General features: G+C 35.2%; 1 protein-coding gene across 5 annotated transcripts in view; it reads right to left on the bottom strand.

Annotated features, from left to right (window-relative positions):
- The window catches only part of CSMD3 (CUB and Sushi multiple domains 3), a 1,218,504-nt gene that overhangs the window by 552,204 nt on the left and 640,788 nt on the right, over window positions 1-25,512 (bottom strand). For all 5 annotated transcript variants that reach the window (XM_057497816.1, XM_036876426.2, XM_057497817.1 and 2 more), the window contains one exon: window positions 4,681-4,784. In XM_057497816.1, the coding sequence (XP_057353799.1) occupies window positions 4,681-4,784 (104 nt within the window). The remainder of the gene's footprint in view (window positions 1-4,680; window positions 4,785-25,512) is intronic.

Genomic DNA, 25,512 nt, shown 5'->3' with positions numbered 1-25,512 from the left:
TATGGAGGGTGCCGCTCTGTCCTTCTCGTAGCTCCGCTCTTGCTGGTGGATCAGTGTGCTTGGCATCTGGATCCCTCCTCCACTTCCCCTCGGAGACAATAGGCAAGTTTCCAGCCCACAGTGTCATAAGCATAGAAATTGGGAGTAACTCTTTCAAACTTCAGAGTAATTTCAAAGAGTAATTTTGTCTGGGGAATTTCATAATGAAAATAAAACAATGGGATTGTATTTATATGTATTTGTATATTTTTATTTCATTTTTCTAGGAATTTGTTTTTCTTTTACTTTACAAAAGTATCAGCTCAATGTAGACTGGAAATAAAACAAATCTTTTATCTTACAGTTTGTTTAAGAAATACTGTTCTACAACTCTCTGGTGCCTGGTACTTTGGAATTCCCTGCTACCTGGACCTACCTAGGCCTCTTTATCATGTCTATATTCCCATGGCAGGAACACATGAGCTATATGTCCCCATGTTCATATGGGTTCATATGAACCCCCGAGGTTCAGTGGACAGTGTTTTCAGGGAAGTGGGTAGTTTGAATGTGTAAGCTGGGAAATCCATGTGCATAGTGAAGGATGGAGCTCAGTTTGGGAAGAGTGCACGGCCAGCTGCAGGCTGGGGCTAGGGCCACATTTTCCCATGCCTTCATTCCCCAACAAGGAAATGGCATCCTTCCTGGAACTCTAAATTCAAACTTGTCTTTCCAGGTTCTTAAAAAAAGTATATTTGTCAAGGTAGGAGGATAGGACATATTGTATTTAAAAATATGCAGCTTGATTTATAACTTTTAATATTTAGACATTTAATATGCAGTCGGGAAAGTGAACCTTCTTAAGAAATATGCTTCAAGTTTCACTCACATTTATATCAGTTTCCTTAGTGGATACAAATCCAATATGTTCAGTTATCACAGAGTCTTAAGACTTCAAAGGAACTTCTGATGTAATTTCAACTCTGTAAATTCTCTGTTAGCTAGTTAGCCAGCTTTTATTTGACCACCTGTAGGAAGTAGATGTTACCTAGGTTCTATATAGTCATTCATGCTCAGGGAAAAGAGAATTATATTTTCAGAGAAGTACAATTTTGTTTCTTTAGCTAGAAAATCAAGTTTGAGAAACACATGTCGTGGTTATAGACAGAGAAATATAAATAGGAAAAATGGGAATCACAATTTTGTACAAAATTAACAAAATTTCTCAGAGTGACAGTAATAGAATAAGTAATGAAGCAGAACTACTATCCTTTCTAAGGACAATATGATAACATCAGTGTGAAAATAGGAAAAATGTAACTTTGTCTTCTTTCATTTTCCTACCAGCAGCAGAAGAAAACTCATCTTAGTCTGTAAGATACTGTCACTTTCACAGACTATTTACTTGGTTATAAAGGCATTCTCCATTGACAAAATTTGTTCTTTTTCTGGTCTTTATTATCTGTTCTTTATCTAGCTAGCTCTGGGGTGTCGTCTTCCTCAAAAAATCAGTTGTAAGCCTTTATTCTTTTTTTTTATTTTTCATTTAATTATCCTATGCTTCTCACCTCATCTGCTACCTGATCTCATTCATTGAACACAGGATATAAAAATTGATTTTAAAATATTCCCACCACTTCCTTCCAATATAAAAAGAATTGGGGGTATCATATGAACTTGACAATGAGATTTGGAAAAGGATGGCAAAAATCACTAATAAAATTTTAGTAGTTTTTTTTGAGACAATTGAGGTAAAATGAGAATGGGTTCAAAATTCTTTAATTAGGTATGCAGAAAGTGAAGGAGTGTGGCATGTTTACACAGAGGTTTTGTTTTTTATTATGCAAGAGTTCCATTTTTTAGATAATGCATGGCTATATTTAAAATATAGAAGTGTTTTTTTCTCTCAGTACCTAAAAATTATATAGTAAGGGTTATTGCCCTATTCTTATTTTGAGCTTTGCAAAAACATAAGATATATGCAATTACAATAAGGTCTAGATCAGAATGAATTGTTGAATAGGTGGGTGTGCACACTAGTTTCACAGTTTTATGGTTATTTAAACATAATGTATTTTTCTTTCACCTAACTCTCCCACACTCTCACTAAGGGACCAATTTAGGTCTATTGATTGAATAGTCTAAAAGGTAATAGTCACAAAATGAAGCTTTAATTTTTATTCCCAGTGGAGATGAAATACTCAATGTGAACTTTGAATTTGGAGGCACAGGGAAATCCATTTGGGAACTTGGTATTCTTTTGAAAAATAATGTTCAATGGACATCCTGTTATTAATACAATAATTTCCTCTGTAAAGAAAGTACCAACAGGTATATTAGAATTCATGATAGCCTCCATATTTTTTGAGCAGTCAAATAGAGTAAATTACATGGTTCAAAAATATTATTAATTTTTTTCTTGTTTAACAACAGTGATTGTACAAATTACTGCTTAATACTAATAAATGTACTCTTAAATTTCATCAGTTCTAATGGTTGGTATAATAACTTTGACATCTTTCTTATGTATCTTCTTGGATTACTATAAATATGTATGTCTAATTTTTTCTGCATATAATTGTGTGATATTCATGAATTCACAAATCCTTTAAGGCAGTGGCTAAAGGAGGATATAGCATCTATGATCTACAATGTTAGCTGTACAAAATAGCTTCTAATGTTTGATACGATACTGAGACACTAAGTATTGTTTTGTGGCAGATAGAAGAAAAAAAAATCTCTCAGAGACGTTCTTTATTCAGTTTTCTAGATGGCCAGACTGCCATTCCCTGTCCATATATTGAAGAATCTAGAACTGAAATACAGTACTCTAACCAGAAAAAAGAAGATATGTCCTATCATACACATGTTTTACAGTTTTATTTCTGAAGTACATGTGATCTATCAAACATTTACAAAGATAGGTCTCAAAATATGAGAATTATTCACAAAATTTGCTATATATCATTAATGCACAAGAAATTTCAACTTTTATAAAGTATCAGATGAAGGGACAGATTCATTTTTTTATTTGGAAAATAAAAAATAATAAATGTGAGGATAAAACCAAAGTTTGTGTTGTATCAGGTGTCATATATTTAAACAGTTAATAGGCCATGCTGGCAATGCAAAGGTTCTTAGAAGCTCAGGTGTGAAAGGATAAAAGGATTAGTGGTCTCAGGCCCCCTATAAAAGGGGCAGAAGATTTAGCCAATTTTTGTTCTGTGATAATCCAATTGTATTGTTGCCAGTTTGTCAAAAGAAACCACAAATTCAGATTTTTTTTTAAGATGTAATTTTCAGTGCTTTAAAACACTGTATTTCCCAAATAAGGACAAAAACCCTTACCTCCTAATCAAATTAGCTATGTGGCTGCCAATTTCTAATACAGTATGATGATATAATGAAATTCAAACTATCAAGTATAAAAACTACAAGGAAATCTAGGAGAAACTGTAGATTATTTCTAGAGGATATTAGTCCACTGTAGTGAAATGCCTACCAAACTCACCAAGCTCACATTATGGGGTGGAGGATGGGAAGAGGTCAAGTATGCATGGAGACAAGTATGATGAATTGGTTGTCTTTTTGTTTGATTATTTTAGTCTTTCTTTTTTTCCTGGAAAGAGAAGAACTAAGATGGAATAATATTGGGGGCTAAAACTAGAAGAACTTCTTGTAAAATTAAAAAGAAAAAAAAAAGAAAAAAATGAGAAGAAAGCTAGGTTATCTTTAGTCAATTTATATAATAAGAAATGGGCACATGATAAGGGCATTACTTCTAGATGTTTACACTGAAACTTTGATCCAAAATGTGAATTTTGGGGTCATATCCCAGACATACTGGTTCAAGAAGATGAAACTACATTTTTTAAAGTGCACCAGGCAAATGTGATGCAAAAAGACCTCATTTTGAGAAACACTGGTTTGATAAAACCTGAACTGCAAATCAACAGTTATGAAAGGAATTCTGAGAGAAAACAAACCCTAAGCTTTTGAGATTCATAGCAGAGAAAACAGTACACTCTCCCTGAAGCATTTATTCATGCTTCTATCAGAGGATGATTATTGGAATGAATACCCAAGGTCCAGGCAATATATGTTCCTGACACTCCCCCTTTTTCAAATGTGTTCATGCTTTTAGCTAGATTAAGAACCATATTTAGTCTGTCTGATACTGTTACTAAGTGATTGGTGGGTGCTGCTTGCTTATTGGCAGAAAATCATACCTAGCCATCAAGAACTGAGTGTGAGAGTTTATCTATGTTTTGACACTCAGTTCTTGATGGCTAGGTATGATTTTCCGCCAATAAGCAAGCAGCACCCACCAATCACTTGGTAACAGTATCAGTCTCTGGGACCAATTTTATACTTGCTTTCTCAGTCTATTTCAAAACTGAGGGGGCAAGTATGTTTTCCAAAATAAGGCCCAATCAGCCATTCTGCAATTTTACTCCAGGCCTTCATTTCCAATGGGTTCCTCTGTCTGTTTCCAAACAGAGTAAGTTGTGTTTGTATCAAGTGCTGTAAGCCTCATTGAAGCAGGACCAATAAATATACTATATGTAATTGATGATGATAATAATTAAGGTCCTATGATCTTTTGTTGTCTGTAGTAGAAGAGACCAGTGAAAAAATAAAGAAGGGTACAATTTCATAAAGAATTGGTAGGCAAAGTCAAGAATGACATCACTGAGAACTTACACTTGGAGCACCGTCCTAGGGTCTCCAACTTCTCCCCCATCGCCAATTGTTAAGGTGTCATAGCCAATCTCCAGATCGAATTCTTCAAAATTTATCTGTATTACCTAACAGAAAACAGAAACAAACATCTTAAATATACTGCATTATTAATTTAAATGGACATCAGAGAGTTGTATATATATTTTATACCATGGCAGATGGCAGACTATTCCTAAAGTTCAATCATTATCACACAGTTTTTATTTGCTGCATTCTACCTTTTGTAATAATTTTTCAATGAAACGGCATGGCTTCTGTTTATAGAACATTCTTATTTGAAACTTCTGAAGCATGATTAATGCAAATCTACTTTGAGAAGTCTTTATAAAAAAAGTACACGTAGGTGGAGAATGGTTTTCCATATATTTGCACATATTTTTATAAAACTAACATGTAAAAACACAGAGTGTGCTATTTCCATTAAATAGTAAAGCTTAAGAAATGTTAGAGCTAAATTTGAATCTAGATCACCAGATTTAAGGATATCAGGTTTATTTCTGTGTATCCTTTGGTAACAGAATCCCTCAAATACATTACAATATACAGGCAAAATCAGAAGCACAATATTTTGGGAGACACTTTACAACATGACAAATAATTTATCTTCATTTCTTACATACACTCACATTCATATATTGTATATACAAGTACACACAATGATTATTATGTAATTAACTTATAATTCCTAATTTAAGAACCTAATACAAGGTTAAATAATAATGCAATTAAAATTTATTATAGGAAGAAATTACATGAACACCACCCTATAATTAATCATGCCTTCGTCAAAAAAATAATTTATAATAAAGTATTACAACCATATAAAGAAAATGAAGGTCTGCACTTACCAGTATTAAAAAAAATAAATGAAAAGGTGTCTTTTTAATAATTTTCATAACAATTTGTTATGATTGTATCAAAACAAAGAAATTTCAAAAAATTAGTGATTTCATATCCCAGTTTTTAAAGCTGTGTAACAATACACAATTTTTGATTATGTCTATTTATTGATTATTTAATAATTTTATTAGCATTGACAAAAGCAACTTTTTTGGTTAAGTTTAGATATATACTTACATTATATTCAGGTTTAATTATAAATTAATTTATATATATATATAAATTAAATTATATAATTAAATGTTGAACATTGAATTATACATTTTACATGGCTGCAAAAAAATTTCCTGTACTATGTTGTTAAATATAAATACTCTATTAATAATTGCCTGTCATTAGAGATTTAGTCTGTTCTTTTGTTTTTGCTACTTAAAGTAACATGGTTATTAGCAACATTAAATGTTTTCTGGTTCAAACATACAAGTTTATCTCTAGGTTATATACTTAGGAGTACAATTCCAGTATAATAACAAAGCAAAATTTCAATTTTATAATACTGTGCTATATGGTTAATTATTTCACCAATTTAAGTACTCACAACTTGTATACATTAGATTTCATTATTTCTTCCAATCTAGACGGTGTTAAAAATGATTTCTTCTTGCATTTTCTTCATTGATTATTATGTATTTATACATATATATTCATTTGTCATTTATGTTTCCTTTACTGTAACATGGCTATTTGTATTTTTGTTATTTATCACTTGGGCTGTTTGTCTGCTTGCTATTGCTCACAGGGATTGTTTAATATTGGTGACTACCAACATTTGTCCTGCACAGCATGCATAGAGAAGAATAACCATGAAAACACACTGAGGTGAGTAGGTGAGGCTGTTTCCAGTGTGAGTTTTTTGCTTAAGTCCTTATCTGTCTCTAAGAGTGCTAAGATCGATGTCTTAGCTCTACCTATAACTCACTCAAAACACACCATTAAGCTTGGCTCACCAGTTGAGAAGATCAGCTTTATGATTCCAGATTCCGACCCATTACATGTTACATTTGTTAAAATGCCTTCTTCTTAAACTTTCTAGAAAAATGAAACCTTGCAAAGCTGACCCAGGGAGAAACATATAATCTGAATAGACCAACTACTAGCAAGGAAATTAAATTGGTATTCAAAAAACTACCTAAGAACAAAACTCTTGGTGGACCAGATGGTTTCACTCCTGAATTTTATCAAACATTCAGTGAAGACCTAATACCCATCCTTCTTAAAGTTTTCCAAAAAGTAGAAGAGGAGGGAATACTTCCAAACTCATTCTACAAGGCCAACATCACTCTAATACCAAAACCAGGCAAAGACAACACAAAAAAAGAAAATTACAGACCAATATCCAAGATCAACACAGATGCAAAAATACTCAACAAAAATATTAGCAAACCAAATTCAAAAATACATCAAAAAGATCATCCATCATGATCAAGTAGGATTCATCCCAGGGATGCAAAGATGGTATAACATTTGAAAATCCATCAACATCATCCATCACATTAACAAAAGGAAGGACAAAAACCACATGATCATCTCCATAGGTGCTGAAAAAGCATTTGACAAAATTCAACATCCATTCATGATAAAAACTCTGAACAAATTGGATGTAGAGGACAAGTACCTCAACATTAATAAAGGCCATATATGACAAACCTACAGCCAACATCATACTTAACAGTGAGAAGCTGAAAGCCTTTCCTTTAAGATTGGGAACAAGACAAGGATGCCCACTCTGCCCACTTTTATTAAGCATAGTTCTGGAGGTCCTCACCATGGCAATCAGACAACATGAAGAAATATAAGGCATCCAGACTGGTAAGGAAGAAGTCAAACTGTCACTCTTTGTAGATGACATGATATTGTACATAAAAAATCATAAAGACTCCACTCCAAAACTACTAGATCTAATATCTGAATTCAGCAGAGTTGCAGAAAACAAAATTAATACACAGAAATCTGTTGCATTCCTATACACTAACGATGAACTAGCAGAAAGAGAAATCAGGGAAACAATTCCATTCACAATAGCATCAAAAAGAATAAAATATCTAGGAATAAACCTAACCAAGGAAGTGAAAGAGCTATACTCTGAAAACTACAAGACACTCATGAGAGAAATTAAAGAAGATACCAATAAATGGAAACACATCCCATGTTCATGGATAGGAAGAATTAATATTGTCAAAATGGTCATCACGCCTAAAGCAATCTACAGATTCAATGCAATCCCTAACAAAATATCAACAGCATTCTTCAATGAACTAGAGTAAATAGTTCTAAAATTAATATGGAACCACAAAAGAATCCGAATAGCCAAAGCTATCCTGAAAAGGAAGGATAAAGCCAGGGGAATTACATTACCCAACTTCAAGCTGTACTACAAAGCCACAGTAATCAAGACAATTTGGTACTGGCACAAGAAAAGACCCATAGACCAATGGAACAGACTAGAGAGCCCAGATATAAACCCAAGCATATATGGTCAATTAATATATGATAAAGGAGACATGGATATACAATGGGTAAATGACAGTCTCTTCAACAGCTGGTGCTGGCAAAACTGGACAGTTATATACAAAAGAATGAAACTGGATTATTGTCTAACCCCACACACAAAGGTAAACTCAAAATGGATCAAAGACCTGAATCTAAGTCATAAAATGATAAAACTCTTAGAAGAAAACATAGGCAAAAATCTCTTGAATATAAACATGAGCAACTTTTTCCTGAACGCATCTCCTTGGGCAAGGAAATCAAAATAAAAAATGAACAAATGGGACTACATCATGCTAAAAAGCTTCTGTACAGCAATGGACACTACCAGCAGAACAAAAAGGCATCCTACATTATGGGAGAATATATTTGTAAATGACATATCCGACAAGGGGTGAACATCCAAAATATATAAAGAACTCATATGCCTCAACACCGAAAAAGCAAATAGCCCTATTAAAAAATGAGCAGAGGATATGAACAGACAATACTCCAAAGAAGAAATTCAGATGGCCAACAGGCACATGAAAAGATGCTCCACATCGCTAATCATCAGGGAATTGCAAATCAAAACCACAAGGAGATATTACGTCATGCCAGTTTGTATGGCCAACATAGAAAAGAATGGGAACAACAAATGCTTGCGAGGATGTAGAGAAAGGGGAATCCTCATATACTGCTGGTGGGAATGTAAACTAGTTCAACTATTGTGGAAGGCAGTATGGAGGTTCCTCAAAAAACTCCAAATAGAAATACCATTTGACCCAGGAATTCCACTGCTAGGAATTTACCCAAAGAACACAAATTCTCATATTCAAAAAGACATATGCACACCTATGTTTATCGCAGCACTTTCTATAATAGCCAAGATATGGAAGCAACCTAAATGTCCATCAGTAGATGAATGAATAAAGAAGATGTGGTACATATACACAATGGAGTATTATTAAGCTATAAGAACAAAACAAATCCTACCATGTGCCACAACATGGATGGGGCTAGAGGGTATTAGGCTCAGTGAAATAAGCCAGGCAGAGAAAGACAAGTACCAAATGATTTCACTCATCTGTGAAGCATAAGAACAAAGCAAAAACTGAAGGAACAAACAGCAACAGCCTCACAGAACCCAAGAATGGATTAACAGTTGGCAAAGAGAAAGAGACTGGGGAGGAAGGGTGGGAAGGGAGGGAAAAGGGGAATAAGGGGCATTATGATTAGCACACATAATTTAGCAGGGGCGGGGCAAGGGGAAGGCAGTATAGCACAGAGAAGACAAGTAGTGATTATACAACATCTTACTACACTGATGGACAATGACTGTAATGGGGTATGTGGTAGGAACTTGACAATGGGGTTATCTAGTAACCATAAGGTTGCTCATGTAATTGTATATTACTGATAACAATAAGTAAACAAACAAACAAAGAGACAAATAAATATGAATATATATATATATATATATATATATATATATATATATGTTCTTCAAGTTTATAGCTTGATTTTTCATTTTCATTTTTAAATCTTTTGGTATGAAGAAATACTAATTTTACTAAAGTAGTACTTGTTAATCTGTTGTCTTGTAAGCAGTATTTTGCATTGCCTATGATTCAGGGTTATAAAGATATTTTTTTCAAAACTTAATATTTGGGAACTGACTATAGAAACTATGAAATAGGTATGTGTTGTAGGCAAAATTCTAAGATGGTCTCCAAGAGTACTCCATATCCTGTTTAGATGGCCTGTACAATTCCCTCCCCTTGAGTATAGGCAGGACCTATGAATATGATGAGGTATGAATCCCATGATTAGGTTATATTTCATGGATAAGATGAGAGGATAAGAGATAATTACATGAGTGTAATTAAGGTCTCTGATGTTGATTTTAAATTAATGAAAAGGGAAATTATCCCAGGTGGGCCTGATCTCATTCACCATTTCAGGGGAATTATTTTAAGGAAGGTCTAGAAGTGAGAGACAAAATGAATCAGGAGAAGTAATCTTGGGTTGGCCTTGAAGAAACACATTGTGATGTTGTGGAGAGAACCATGGATAGCCTTCAGAAACAAAGACCTCATTCCTACAACATAGTAATGTAACTGAATTCTTCCAACAATCAATGAGCTTGGAAGAGGTCCCACAGAATCAAATGATATCACAGCCATGGACAACACCTTGATTACTTTCTGGCAAGACCCTGAGAAGAGGATCCAACTAAACCATGCCTGAACTCCTTTCCAGCGAAACCTGTGAGATAATAAATTTATTTTGTTACATGCTGGTAATTTTTGGTAATTTGTTATGCAACAATAGAAAATTAGTCCAGCATCCCCTTTATTTTTTACTACCATGTGAACAAATAGTTATCTAAGTAGTTTTGATTGATAAAAGTTTGATAATAATCTGTTTTTTGAAAATTAAGTAAAGTATCCTATAAAAATAATGAGACTTTTTCTGGGGAGGAGTGGTTGATGTTACACTGGTTGTTTATTTTATAGTTATAGAATCAGGCTTTTTTTTTCTCAGTCAATTTTAGTTTAATTTTCCTAGAAATGTATCAGCGCTGAGAAAAATCTTCAAATTAATATTTATACACTTATTCACTGTCTTTCAGTCTATGCTCGGTCTGTGTTTGGTTCTGTTTCTATTTCTAATTTTATTTAAACATATTTTCTCGGGGGGCAGAGCCAAGATGGTGGCGTGAGTAGGACAGTGAGAATCTCCTCCCAAAAACATATATATTTTTGAAAATATAACAAATACAACTAATCCTAAAAGAGAGACCAGAAGACACAGGACAACAGCCAGACTACATCCACACCTGCGAGAACCCAGCGCCTGGTGAAAGGGGTAAGATACAAGCTGCAGCCTGGCAGGACCCAAGGCCCCTCACTCCAGCTCACCGCGGGAGGAGAGGAGTCGGAGCGGGGAGGGAGAGGGAGCCCAGGACTGCTAATCACCCAGCCCTAGCCATCCGCACCAGAGCGCAGACACAGTGCATGCGTGGGGTGCTGGATACTAGGGGAACAGGAAAGTAAGACCTTTGAGCGGGTCCCGAAGCTGATGCCCCTGTGACAAAGAAAAGCGAGTGCTTTTTGAAAGTCTCAAAGGGACAGGGACCACAAAGCTGGATGGAACATCCCGGGTCACAGTCCAGCAGCTGGAAATTCCAGGGAACTCCGGGGGCACTAACACCCTGGGCAACAGCTCTGAGACCCCTCATGGAGGTAAAAAACCAAACAGCGCCCCCGTCCATTACCCCTCCGGGGCGCCGCCATAGCAGAGCAGCTGCCTGAGGCTGGCCACGCCCACAGCAAGGGAGTTTCCTCAATACCAGCCGGGCAAGATACAGAGACCCAGTCTACACGCAAATGCCCAACACACGCCACTAGGGGTCGCAGTTGTCCCAGTAAAGAAAGGCAGGAGCAAGTGGAACAACTTGGATCTCCCAGCTGACATACGATTCAATAGCTCGCCATTGCACCTATCAACATGAAAAGGCAAAAAAATTTGATCCAGCCCAGACTAACCCAGACAGCTTTGACATCTTCTACATCTTTCCTTGAGAAGGAATCTGGGGAGATAGATTTAACCAGTCTTCCTGAAAAAGAATTAAAAACAAAAGTGATAACCATGCTGATGGACTAGCAGAGAAATATGCAAGAACTAAGGAGGGAGAATACAGAAATAAAACAAGCTCTGGAAGGCCTTCAAAACAGAATGGACGAGGTGCAATAGACCATTAATAGACTAGAAAACAGAGAACAGGAATGCAGAGAAGCTGATGCAGAGAGAGATAAAAGGATCTCCAGGAATGAAAGAATTTTAAGAGAACTGTGTGACCAATCGAAATGGAACAATATCTGCATTATAGGGGTACCACAAGAAGAAGAGAGAGAAAAAGGGATAGAAAGTGACTTTGAAGAAATAATTCCTGTAAACTTCTCAAAACTGGGGGAGGAAATGTCTTCTTAGATCACAGAGGTACACAGAACTCCCATGACAAGGGATCCAAGGAGGGCAAAACCAAGACACATAATAATTAAACTGGCAAAGATCAAAGACAAGGACAAAGTATTAAAGGCACCCAGAGAGAAAAAAAAGGTCACCTACAAAGGAAAACCCATCAGGCTATCATCAGACTTCTCAACAAAAACCCTACAGGCTAAAGAGAATGGCGTGATATATTTAATGCAATGAAACAGAAAGGCCTCTAACCAAGAATATTGTATCCAGCACGATTATCATTTAAATATGAAGGAGGGATTAAACAATTCCCAGACAAGCAAAAGACGAGGAAATTTGCCTCCCACAAACCACCTCTACAGGGCACATTACAGGGACTGCTCTAGATAGGAGCACTTCTAAAAAGAGCACAGAACAAAACATCCAACATATGAAGAATGGAGGAAGAGGAATAAGAAGGGAGAGAAATAAAGAATCATCAGACTGTGTTTATAATACCTCAATAAGCGAGTTAAGTTAGACAGTAAGATAGTAAAGAAGCTAACCTTGAACCTTTGGTAACCACAAATTAAAGCCTGCAATGGCAATAAGTACATACCTTTCAATAATCACCCTAAATGTAAATGGACTGAATGCAACAATCAAAAGACACAGAGTAATAGAATGAATAAAAAGCAAGACCCATCCATATGCTGCTTACAAGAGACTCACTTCAAACCCAAAGACATGCACAGACTTAAAGTCAAGGGATGGAAAAAGATATTTCATGCAAACAACAGAGAGAAAAACGCAGGTGTTGCAATACTAGTATCAGACAAAATAGACTTCAAAATAAAGAAAGTAACAAAAGATAAAGAAGGACATTACATAATGATAAAGGGCTCAGTCCAACAAGAGGATATAACCATTATAAATATATATGCACCCAATACAGGAGCACCAACATATGTGAAACAAATACTAACAGAATTAAAGGAGAAAATAGAAGGCAATGCATTCATTCTAGGAGACTTCAACAGACCACTCACTCCAAAGGACAGATCCACCAGACAGAAAATAAGTAAGGACACAGAGGCACTGAACAACACACTAGAACAGATGGACCTACTAGACATCTACAGAACTCTACATCCAAAAGCAACAGGATACACATTCTTCTCAAGTGCACATGGAACATTCTCCAGAATAGACCACATACTAGGCCACAAAAAGAGCCTCAGTAAACTCCAAAAGATTGAAATCCTACCAACCAACGTTTCAGACAACAAAGGCATAAAACTAGAAATAAATTGTACAAAGAAAGCAAAAAGGCTCACAAACACATGGAGGTGTAACAACACGCTCCTAAATAATCAATGGATCAATGACCAAATCAAAATGGAGATCCAGCAATATATGGAAAAAAACAATAACAACAACACAAAGCCCCAAGTACTGGGTGATACAGCAAAAGCAGTCTTAAGAGGAAATTATATAGCAATCCAGGCATATTTAAAGAAGGAAGAACAATCCCAAATGAATGGTCTAATGTCACAATTATCGAAATTGGAAAAAGAAGAACAAATGAGGCCTAAAGTAAGCAGAAGGAGGGACATAATAAAGATCAGAGAAGAAATAAATAAAATTGAGAAGAATAAAACAATAGGAAAAATTTAATGAAACCAAGAGCTGGTTCTTCGAGAAAATAAACAAAATAGATAAGCCTCTAGCCAGACTTATTAAGAGGAAAAGAGAGTCAACACAAATCAACAGTATCAGAAACGAGAAAGGAAAAATCACGACGGACCCCACAGAAATACAAAGAATTATTAGAGAGTACTATGAAAACCTATATGCTAACAAGCTGGGAAACCTAGGAGAAATGGACAACTTCCTAGAAAAATACAACCTTCCAAGACTGACCCAGAAAGAAACAGAAAATCTAAACAGACCAATTACCAGCAACGAAACTGAAGTGGTAATCAAAAAACTACCCAAGAACAAAACCCCCCGGCCAGATGGATTTACCTCAGAATTTTATCAGACATACAGGGAAGACATAATACCCATTCTCCTTAAAGTTTTCCAAAAAACAGAAGAGGAGAGAATACTCCCAAACTCATTCTATGAAGCCAACATCACCCTAATACCAAAACCAGGCAAAGACCCCACCAAAAAAGAAAACTACAGACCAATAGCCCTGATGAACATAGATGCAAAAATACTCAACAAAATATTAGCAAACTGAATTCAAAAATACATCAAAAGGATCATACATCATGGCCAAGTGGGATTCATCCCAGGGATGCAAGAATGGTACAATATTCAAAAATCCATCAACATCATCCACCACATCAACAAAAAGAAAGACAAAAACGACATGATCATCTCCATAGATGCTAAAAAAGGTTTCGATAAAATTCAACATCCATTCATGATAAAAACCCTCAGCAAAATGGGAATAGAGGGCAAGTACCTCAACATAATAAAGGCCATATATGATAAACCCACAGCCAACATCATACTGAACAGCGAGAAGCTGAAAGCTTTTCCTCTGTGATTGGGGACAAGACAGGGATGCCCACTATCCCCACTGTTATTTAACATAGTACTGGAGGTCCTAGCCATGGCAATTAGACAAAACAAAGAAATACAAGGAATCCAGATTGGTAAAGAATAAGTTAAACTGTCACTATTTGCAGATGACATGATACTGTACATAAAAAACCCTAAAGACTCCACCCCAAAACTACTAGAACTGATATCGGAATACAGCAAAGTTGCAGGATACAAAATTAACACACAGAAATCTCTGGCTTTCCTATACACTGACAGTAAACTAATAGAAAGAGAAATCAGGAAGACAATTCCATTCACAATAGCATCAAAAAGAATAAAATACCTAGGAAAAGACCTAACCAAGGAAGTGAAAGACCTATACCCTGAAAACTGTAAGACACTCTTAAGAGAAATTAAGAGGTCACTAACAAATGGAAACACTCTTATGTTCCTGGCTAGGATGAATTAATATCATCAAAATGGCCATCCTGCCCAAAACAATATACAGATTCGATGCAATCCCTATCAAACTACCAACAGCATTCTTCAATGAACTGGAACAAATAGTTCAAAAATTCATATGGAAACACCAAAGACCCCGAATAACGAAAGGAATCCTGAGAAGGAAGAATAAAGTGGGGGGCATCTCACTCCCCAACTTCAAGCTCTACTACAAAGCCACAGTAATCAAGACAATTTGATACTGGCACAAGAACAGAGCCACAGACCAATGGAACAGAATAGAGACTCCAAACATTAACCCAAACATATATGGTCAACTAATATTCGATAAAGGCGCCATGGACATACATTGGGGAAATGACAGTCTCTTCAACAGATGGTGCTGGCAAAGCTGGACAGCTCCATATAAGAGAATGAAACTGGATCACTGTCTAACCCCATACACAAATGTAAATTCAAAATGGATCAAAGACTTGAATGTAAGTCATGAAACCATAAAACTCTTAGAAAAAAACATGGGCAAAAATCTCTTAGACATAAAGATGAGTGACCTCTTCTTGAATATATCTCCCCGGGCAAGGGAAACAAATGCAAAAATGAAAAAATGGGACTATATCAAGCTGAAAAGCTTCTGTACAGCAAAAGACACCATCAATAGAACTAAAAGGTATCCTACAGTATGGGAGAATATATTCGTAAATGACAGATCCGATAAAGAGTTGACATCCAAAATATATAAAGAGCTCACATATCTCAACAAACAAAAAGCAAACAATCCAATTAAAAAATGGGCAGAGGAGCTGAATAGAGAGTTCTCTAAAGAAGAAATTCTGATGGCCAACAGACACATGAAAAGATGCTCCACATCGCTTGTCATCAGAGAAATGCAAATTAAAACCACAATGAGATATCATCTCACACCAGTTAGGATGGCCAACATAGAAAAGACAAATAACAAATGTTGGTGAGGATGTGGAGAAAGGGGATTCCTCCTACACTGCTGGTGGGAATGTAAATTAGTTCAACCATTGTGGAAAGCAGTATGGAGGTTCCTCAAAATGCTCAAAATAGAAATACCATTTAACCCAGGAATACCAATTCTAGGAATTTACCCCAAGAATGCAGCACTCCAGTTTGAAAAAGACAGATGCACCCCTATGTTTATCGCTGCACTATTTACAATAGCCAAGATATGGAAGCAACCTAAATGTCCATCAGTAGATGAATGGATAAAGAAGATGTGGTACATATACACAATGGAATAATATTCAGCCATAAGAATAAAACAGATCCTACCATTAGCAACAACATGGATGAAGCTAGAGGGTATTATGCTCAGTGAAATAAGCCAGGCGGAGAAAGACAAGTACCAAATGATTTCACTCATATGTGGAGTATAAGAACAAAAGAAAACTGAAGGAACAAAACAGCAGCAGAAGCACAGAACACAAGAATGGACTAATAGTTACCAAAGGGAAAGGGACTGGGGAGGATGGGTGGGAAGGGAGGGATAAGGGCAGGAAAAAAAGAAAGGGGGCATTACAATTAGCATGTATAGTGCGTGGGGGGCACGGGGAGGGCTGTGCAAGACAGAGAAGACAAGTAGTGATTTTACAGCATCTTACTATGTTGATGGACAGTGACTGTGAATGGGAATTTGGGGGGGACTTGGTGAAGGGGGGAGCCTAGTAAACATAATGTCCTTCATGTAATTGTAGATTAATGATACCAAAATAAAATTAAAAAGAAACATATTTTCTGTATTTTTACTATTTTCCATTGTAAAAATATTTATAAAGGGACACTTGTAATTTAAATTTTTTGTGGTCTGTGCCAATTTATTTTTTAAAACTTTTTATTGAAGTGTAGTTGATAAACAATCTTATATTGGTTTCAAGCATACAACACAGTGGTTTACCAATTACCCACATTATTAAATCCTTACCCCAAGTAGTGCAGTTACTATCTGTCAACACAGAAAGATGTTTACAGAATTATTGGCTATATTCTCTATGCTGTACTCCTATCCCCTTGACCATCTTATGTTATGATTGAGAATTTTTGTGCCCCTTCATCCTCCTCGCCCTTCCCACCCATCCACCCCAAACCCTCCCCCATGGTAACCACCATTCATTTCTCAGTATCTCAGTGAGTCTACTGCTATTTTTTCATTTGTTTTATTTTGTTTATAGAGTCCACCAGTAAGTGAAATCATATGACATTTGTCTTTCTACACCTGGCTTATTTCACTGAGCATAATACCCTCTAGGTCCATCCATGTTGACACAATGGCATGATTTCTTTCTTTTTTTATGACTGAATAATATCCCATTGCATACATGTACCACTGCTTTATACATTCATCTATTGATGGCACTTTGGTTACTTCCAGATTTTGGCTGTTGTAAATAATGTGGCAATTAACATAGGGGTGCATATATCTTTTTGAAACAGGTATCTTGCCTATCTGGGAATAGTTTGATTTCTCCTTCATTCTTGAAGGATAGTTTAGACAGATTTGAATTCTTGGTTGATATTTTTGTTCTTTTATCCTTTAAATATGTCATTCTTCTGCTTTCTGGCTTGCATTATTTTATTAGAAATCAGCTGCTAATATTTTTAGTATTTAATGTACATGATGTTTTACCTCTCTCCTGCTGCTTTCAAGATTCTCTTTATCTTTCAACAATTTGACTATGACATCTAGTTACTGATTTCTTTGAGTTAACTTTACTTGGGGATTGCTGAGCTTCTTGAGTGTGTAGATTCATGTGTTTCTCAAAGTTGAGAAGTTTTTGGTCATTATTTCTTCAAATATTCTTTCTGCATAGTTTTGTCTTCTGGGATTCCTAAAAGAAATTTGTTGGTCTACTTGATCATGTCCCACATGTCCCTTTGGTTTCTTTCCCCTTTTCATTTTGTTTTCTTTCTGTTCTTCAGCCTGGATAATTTCAATTGTCCTATCTTCAAATTTATTAATTCTGTCTTCTGCCTGATCAAATTTGCTATTGAACCATGTACTTGATTTTTTATTTGTTATGTATTTCAAAGCTCCAGAATATCTATTTAGTTTCTTTTTGTAATTTTTCTCCTTGTCATTTTCATTCTATTGAAACATGCTTCCCTTTAGTTCTTTGTCCACCTTTTTGAGCATAATTAACAGTCATTTTAAATCTCTGTGTCATATGTTCAATGACTGAATTTCTTCAGGGATGGTATCTGTCAATATGCTTTGTTCTTTTGAATGGCCATATTTCCCTGTTCTTTGCATGCTTTGTGATTTTGTGCTGTTGCTGAAAATTGGACGTTAGAATATTATAATGTGGTAATTCTGGAAAAGAAATTTTCTTTCTCCCCCAGGATTTGCTGTTTTTCATTATTTGTGAAGGCTTAACTTGTGTTCAGCCAGTTTTTCACAACTGGGGTTTCTTTAAATTCAAAGAGCTTAAAAAACACACACTTTAGTATGCTTGTGCTGCTACAGCAAAATACCATAAACTGAGTGGCTTAACAATTCATGAATCACAGTTCTTGAAGCTGGGGGATCCAAGATCAAGACACTAGCTGATTCAGGCTCTGGTGAGAGCAAATTTCCTTGTTCATTGAAGGCCATCTTTTTGCCATAACTTCACATGGCAGAAGGTCTAGGGAGCCCTCTAGGGTATCTTTTATAAGAGCATTAATACCATTCATGAGGGCTCCGCACTCATAATCTAAGCACCTCCAAAATGCCCCACATCCTAATGACATTATATTGGTCATTAGGATTTCAACATAGGAATTTTAAGAGGGAACAAACATTCAGACCACAGCAGCACCTCTTCCAGTCTTTGAGGATTGGCTCAGTGCTGGGACACTCCTTTAATACTTACTCAGACTATTTACAATTCTTTATCACCTGCACTTGCTGCTTGCACTGTGGTACAAGCTAGTGGTGAAGTCAGGTCAGCGATGAAAGCTTTAGGTCTGTCTTCTCAAAGCATGCGTCTTTCCCTGGGCATGGATGTAATATTCTAAATTCCACCACATTCTGGCAGGCTTTCAAATGCCCTCAATTCCCAAAGAAACACTCCTTGTTATTTCAAGTAACTAATTCATGATGGTTTGCTTTCCATGTATTTAGTTATATTTAATAGTGAACCCATATTTACTAAGCTTTGAGAATCCTGAGGGCTTACATTAGGTATAATTTGATTCATTTTCTGCTAACTAGACGCAATGATTACACCAATCTGGCACCAATTTTACAGTCCTTGAGGGTTTTAAACAAATGCTAAGGTTTCAAGTTCAGCTTCTTCATCTATTGATCTAAGAAGACTAGGCCCCAGTTTTAGTCTCTGATTCCAGGGATTTATTGCCATTGACTCCAAGGAAAACCAGGCTCCTTTCCCATTTCATCTCTTATTTCCATTTCAGTTCACTGTTCTTTTCATAATGCATGTATATATTTATGTGTGTCTGTATGGTGCGCATGAATAGTCTTATAGATCTAATTTACTTTCTTGTGAGCCAGCAATGCACTGAAAAATGTGTGTCTTCTGTTTAGTGGGAGGACCTCTCAGAGTACCTCATGTGTCATCCTATCAAAAGAAGAAATCCCATAATCCACTTTACCCCAAACTATTTCACAATAGATGGCATTTAAAATTAGAGAATGTTTCCTTTTATATGGCTTTAAAAGCTTAATAGGCTAGTAGATACAAAACTAAATATCTAATAAATGACTGACTGATTGATTGCTAATTCTATGCTAAACCTTTAATAGTCATTATCATGTTCTTAGGAATTTGGATACCCATATAATGACAGATTTTATTTTGCCTGAATTGTAACTGAGATTCATCCATGTATATATGCAATAATGAAAACTGTCCTTCATTTTAAATTAAATGATGAATTAATTACTAACTAATCCATATACTTTCAGATAAACACTTAACCACTGAGCTGTCACTGAAATTTTAGACATTTGTAATTCTTGAACAGTTTCCATGGTACCCAGTCACTGAGAAGCTAAAATAGTGTGATTGAACTTGTAGAATATATTCATTTTAATTTGATTACTGTAGAATTAGTTTAAACATTAAAATAGTAGTAGTTCTTTAGAAGTGAAATCTATGCATTAAAAAAATATGTATATTTCAAGTAGAGACATTGATATAAATAAAGCATTATATTAAAACTCAAAAACAGTATGCTGAGGGGCTTCTAAAAGAAAAAGAAAATCACTTAGTATAATGTATAAAGGTAATTTGGAAAAACAAAAACAAACAACAAAAAAATATTGTTTGAGTAAGAATGTAATAACATCAGGAGTCTGATATGAAATTTTATTTTTATGGATTCTCCTGTAATATGGAGTTGAACAAAGAGCTATTTCCATCCCTTTACCTATTTGTATAATGTGGCTATGAAATGAAAGGTAATTAAAAAATCAACAAATACTTAACAGTGTCATATGAATGCTTTCACTGCATGTTAGTTGAATGTAGCATTCAAACATTTAGTAGGGGAACAGGAAGAATATAATGCTTATTGGTAGAGGAAGAAATGTCATATATTTTGCTGTCTTATTTGTTCCTAATCATCTGTGGGTGGAAAATGAAAATTACACTTAGCTCACAAGGCTGCTGAAAAGAAAAGCTATGACAATAAAATATGCCCTTAAAATATGTAAATAATTTATAATTGTCTCAATTTTTTAAAACTAAATATTCCACTCTCTTGGCTTCCATTTATAAATTAGTGATTCCAAATGGCTTATCTAGTGTGCTTTTTGAGGGTTGTGTTCAAACTTTTAAGCTACTAATATAGTCAATTAATAATAATCTCATGCATTTTAACACTATTCTTCCAGAAGTGAGAAGTCTGTAAACAGCATTAAATATTAAATGCTAGGTTGATCTATTCCCCATAAGGCTTAAGAGATGGGTTTTCATAAGGCATTTTGACAGAAATGATATACAACTTATGTTTCATTATTTTCATTCTCTGTATAATTCACAGATGGTTTAAAACCATGACTTCTACATTGTTATATTTTATGAAGTCATGTAAAATGCTCACTTAATTATATACTTTATATCTGTTACCCACAGATTTTTTTAAATCAGCAAGTATTTATACTATGTCAGCAACTGGCTCAATATTTCACATGCGTTGCTTTATTTTAACACAGAACTGTATGTAGGGTGCATTTGCACATTAGTTTTGTCACTCAGTACCTAATATCTTCCTTATGTTTGAGGAATCAGGAGTCTTGGTAGGAATCACAGCATACTTTCCAATATCACCAGGAGCTATATTCCCTATCTTTAATTACACCAGAGTATAGGCATGGGACATAAACTTCCCCACCTTCTATGGCAGAGGGTGAAAAACCAGCAGAAATATCAAGTTTTAGGGGAAATAGTGATGTTATTACATACTGGCATTAAAGTCCTAGAGCAGCACTGCCCAACAGAAAAGAACCTTCCCAGAGGGTAATTAATTCATCATTAATCTATCACATAGTGATAAAGTCCTAGACAGATAAAATGGTTTCTGCTACATTCCAGACTAATCAAGGATTTCATTTACTTCTAGAAAAGTAGTGTTCATCAATCTTGTCCAGCAGGAAATGATATGATTCTATCAGGGACCTCTCTGTATTTCCAATTCTCTTTTCTTCTGAATTAGTTTTATGATGGTCATCACATTTTTCTATCATTATATATGGGTTGTGGTGATAACCTGTCTTTTGACCATAGGTCTCTACACAATGTGAAACTATATCTGGATATAATGGAAAAGCTAGTGCAACACTTGGGGATTCTAACTATGTATTAACTGGCTGAGATACCTATGTTAATGTAGACAGAGAGCATGTTTTATGTAGGCATTTTTCAAATTGAATACAACTGAAGAATTATACATCTGGGCGGATATTTGATAACCAGAAGGGAAGTTTGAGCAGAAATAAGCAGCCACCTTCTTTGTTCACCCCAGAACTCTCTTTTCTTAATGGAGCACTGATTTTATTCAGTTGCTAATTTTCCTCTGTACATCCTCATACTTTAGCAACTGCTGACCCTGTACCAAGATTCATGGAATGGATCCTAATCAATCTTTTCCAATCTTTGAAGTAACACTTCATTTTTCAGGGATAAGATTACATATTAGTATGTATCCTTATTCTGGTTAGTAGAAGGCAAAGGAGACTATTCTGGGGTGCTTTTGGGAAAATATGTGTTGGTGCTCAAATGAAATACAAAGAGTAAGTCTGCTTTGGAGGTGACTGGATCTGGGTGCATTAACTAGAGCTATTGCAAGCAGCCTGCAATATGTAGTTTGAGGACAAACCAACATATTCTGATGCTCAGAACCAAGATATAGATGGTTTGACTATATGGCTGAGACATGGATAACTCTGGAAAATTATCTTGTGCTAAATAATGCATTTCTTTATTATTTAATTCATAGGTACCCCAGACTTAAACTGAAAGTATTCTACTAGATAAATAAGTATATGAATTCTTTAAGAAACCCCTTGCCCAAGTAATTTGCCCATGTTTATTTGGCTAATATGGTGATGGTATTCCATTCAATCTCAGGTTGGCCTGATGCCACTATCCATGTGCTTAAATACCATGCTAGTCTGTGTTTCCACAGTAAAGGTCTGAATTTTAGGAAATTATATATGTCTGTTAAATTCTGCACATAAATAACAATTTATAAGTATGCTCTTTGATGTAGGTGTACGCCTCATATCTTAAATAGTAATGGCTAGAGGAGATCATTTCTGAATTTCAGTAACTAATAAATATTACGGCAATTCCTTGGGGTAAAATATAGGAAGAATTAGATTGGTATGTTATTTTTTTCTTCCATGGTAAAGTCTGTATTGTTTTGCATCAAACGGACCTGAAAGCTGATGACATTTCTCAATTTTTCTCTAGCTGTTAACTCCTGTATTAAAATTTTGTACAGATATAATCAGTATAGCATTCAAATGAATCTTTGATGATGCTTAACTAAATAGTGTAATGGTGCTTTAATATTAATACCAAGCTAAACTCATTAGTGAGACAGGATAATATAAGTTAAAGGCATAGGCAAAGCCTAGGGTTTAAGTCCTGTCTCTGTCATAGAATATTATTTGGTGAAGTCTCCATTACCTATAAAAGAGTGTTTATATTTCATACTTCCTAAGGTTGAAGTAAGTATTACATTAAACAAAATCGGTAAAACACATACTGTCCTTGATATACAGTAGGACCTCATCAATGGCAGTCATTATTAGCTATGATAAGTCAATCAATGTACAACACATGTTCACATCTGTTTGCAATAGATCTTGAGGATGAAGTTCTTTTTTTGCAATCCCAGTATGATTCAAAGATAAGAGTTTCTTACCCAAATTCTATGCTGCTAAAATATTTTTCCTGAAGCAGCTTTTCTCCATTGTTTTTTTTTCTTTTTTTTCAGAATGACAGTAATGGACTCTGCTATTACAAAGTATTTTTGCTACCAGGTAAGGAAATTCAGAATGCATAAGATGCATAAGTACAAAATATAACAAGTTTAATTAAGCTCAGAGGAAGGCAATGCCATGTTACACAATCAAATCGATATCTAATTAAAGCACTTCCATTTTCATACACTCTCCAGACCTTGGTCATCACAGTTTAATGGGGAGACAAGACATAAACAAGATAAATACAATACCCTGTATTAAGTGCTTTGGAAAATGCACATACAGGGTGAAGTGAAAACAGAGATGAGAGATGCCCAATCTGATTAGAGAGTAAAGTGGAAAGACTTCTTCAAGAAGGAAATCCCCAGGCAGTGCAAAGGATTGTAAAGAGGAGAACAGGCAAAGAACATTGTAGGGGAGAGCTGGAAAAACAGCACAGCGGAAAGAACATTCTTTTGGGTTTCTGTAACATAAAGTGATGAGAAGGAAAGCTGAAGATGAAGACAGGAACCATATCATGTTAAGGACTTTGACTTTTATCTGGTAAATGAAGGACAACAAATAATGAGTTGTGAGTAATGTTGAGGGCTGTATTTGCTTTTGATATGCTCACTCTGGCAGCAGCAACAATCTGGATTTGAAGGAACACAGGACAGGGTAGGGGAGATAAATGATCTAAACTCAAGCTGTGAAATGGGGTGGAGAAGAGTGCACTCAATCTACATTTCTTACTCCCAATAAAAATGTCAGTAGTCATTTTTCCATTTTTTTCCTTTCATACATATTAAAGCATTATTCAAATGTCTGTTTAAAATTTATATCAGGAACAGGAGCATTTTATCAAATTTTACTAGGTATAAAGTCTAATTTAGGCAGGCAAAATATGTAGTATATTTGTTTAAAAAGATCACGTACTTCAGAACAATCCTAAAATTTGACTGCTTCTGTTCTAAGTATTCTATGTGATATGTATTACATGTACATATGAAACATTACTGTTCAACACCTTTATAATTGGCAATCACACTAATTTGCCCATTTTGTAAAAGAACAAACGTACAAAGGTAAATTTACATGAAATTTGTGAAATAGGTAAATATTATGAGATGTAAAAAGCTTAAATGTGACACAGGCAAATCCAACATTTATCCATTTGTAAGTTATCTCACTTTCGAGAAGAGAATCTTTCATATTCTAAAAGGATTACACTGTAATATTATATTTGCATATTTTACTACAGAAGATATTTTCTAAGACTTTGAACTAGACCACGAAAAAGTGAGACATGTCAGTCTAGGGAATTCCCAAGGTTCATTCACTTGGTTGCCAGCATAGGTTATTAGTTTCAGTTCTTACAAGGCCTCATATTTTAGAGATGGGGGAGGAGGGGAGTCTGGAGACACAGGAAATTATTGATGCAATAATGAAAGTTTTCAGCTTTGTTTTATTTTTCTATTCCTTTCATATGTGTACACAGGTCTTCCCTTTAGGGGACTGCTGGTACATAACAATGACAGATTAAATATGGCACTATGAATGTTTCACTGAAGGGAAAAAGCTACACAAAATGAAAAATGCATCAAATATTAAATCTGTAACAATGGTACAAAACCGTTGTTTCTTTTCTGTCATTTATTCACACTTAGCTACTGGAAGATACAAATTTTATAATCATATAAATGATCAACTTGAATTTATAAATTTTGAAGAAAATGCATGCATAAAATGTTGTTGGTTTTAGGAGGATATTCATTACAAAGTTGTATGTATTGGGTTATACATACTGAAAAAAATTTGAAAAAAAATATAAACAAGGCTCATTAAACTGAATTTGATAAGGGGTATTTTGCTGGTTTTGTCCCTCATTAATAGTGGGGTTATCCTGATGCAGGATATCTACCTCTCCAATTATTCATCTATATCTATTTTTACACAGAGGATGTTTGACTTGAAGCTTTATTTAAAAATGAGATTAGTTCTAAATG

Source organism: Manis pentadactyla, chromosome 3 (assembly GCF_030020395.1).
Source record: "Manis pentadactyla isolate mManPen7 chromosome 3, mManPen7.hap1, whole genome shotgun sequence".
NCBI classification, from domain to species: domain Eukaryota; kingdom Metazoa; phylum Chordata; class Mammalia; order Pholidota; family Manidae; genus Manis; species Manis pentadactyla.
The sequence above is the reverse complement of the archived record's forward strand: the minus strand, read 5'-3'. Positions and strand labels throughout refer to the sequence as shown.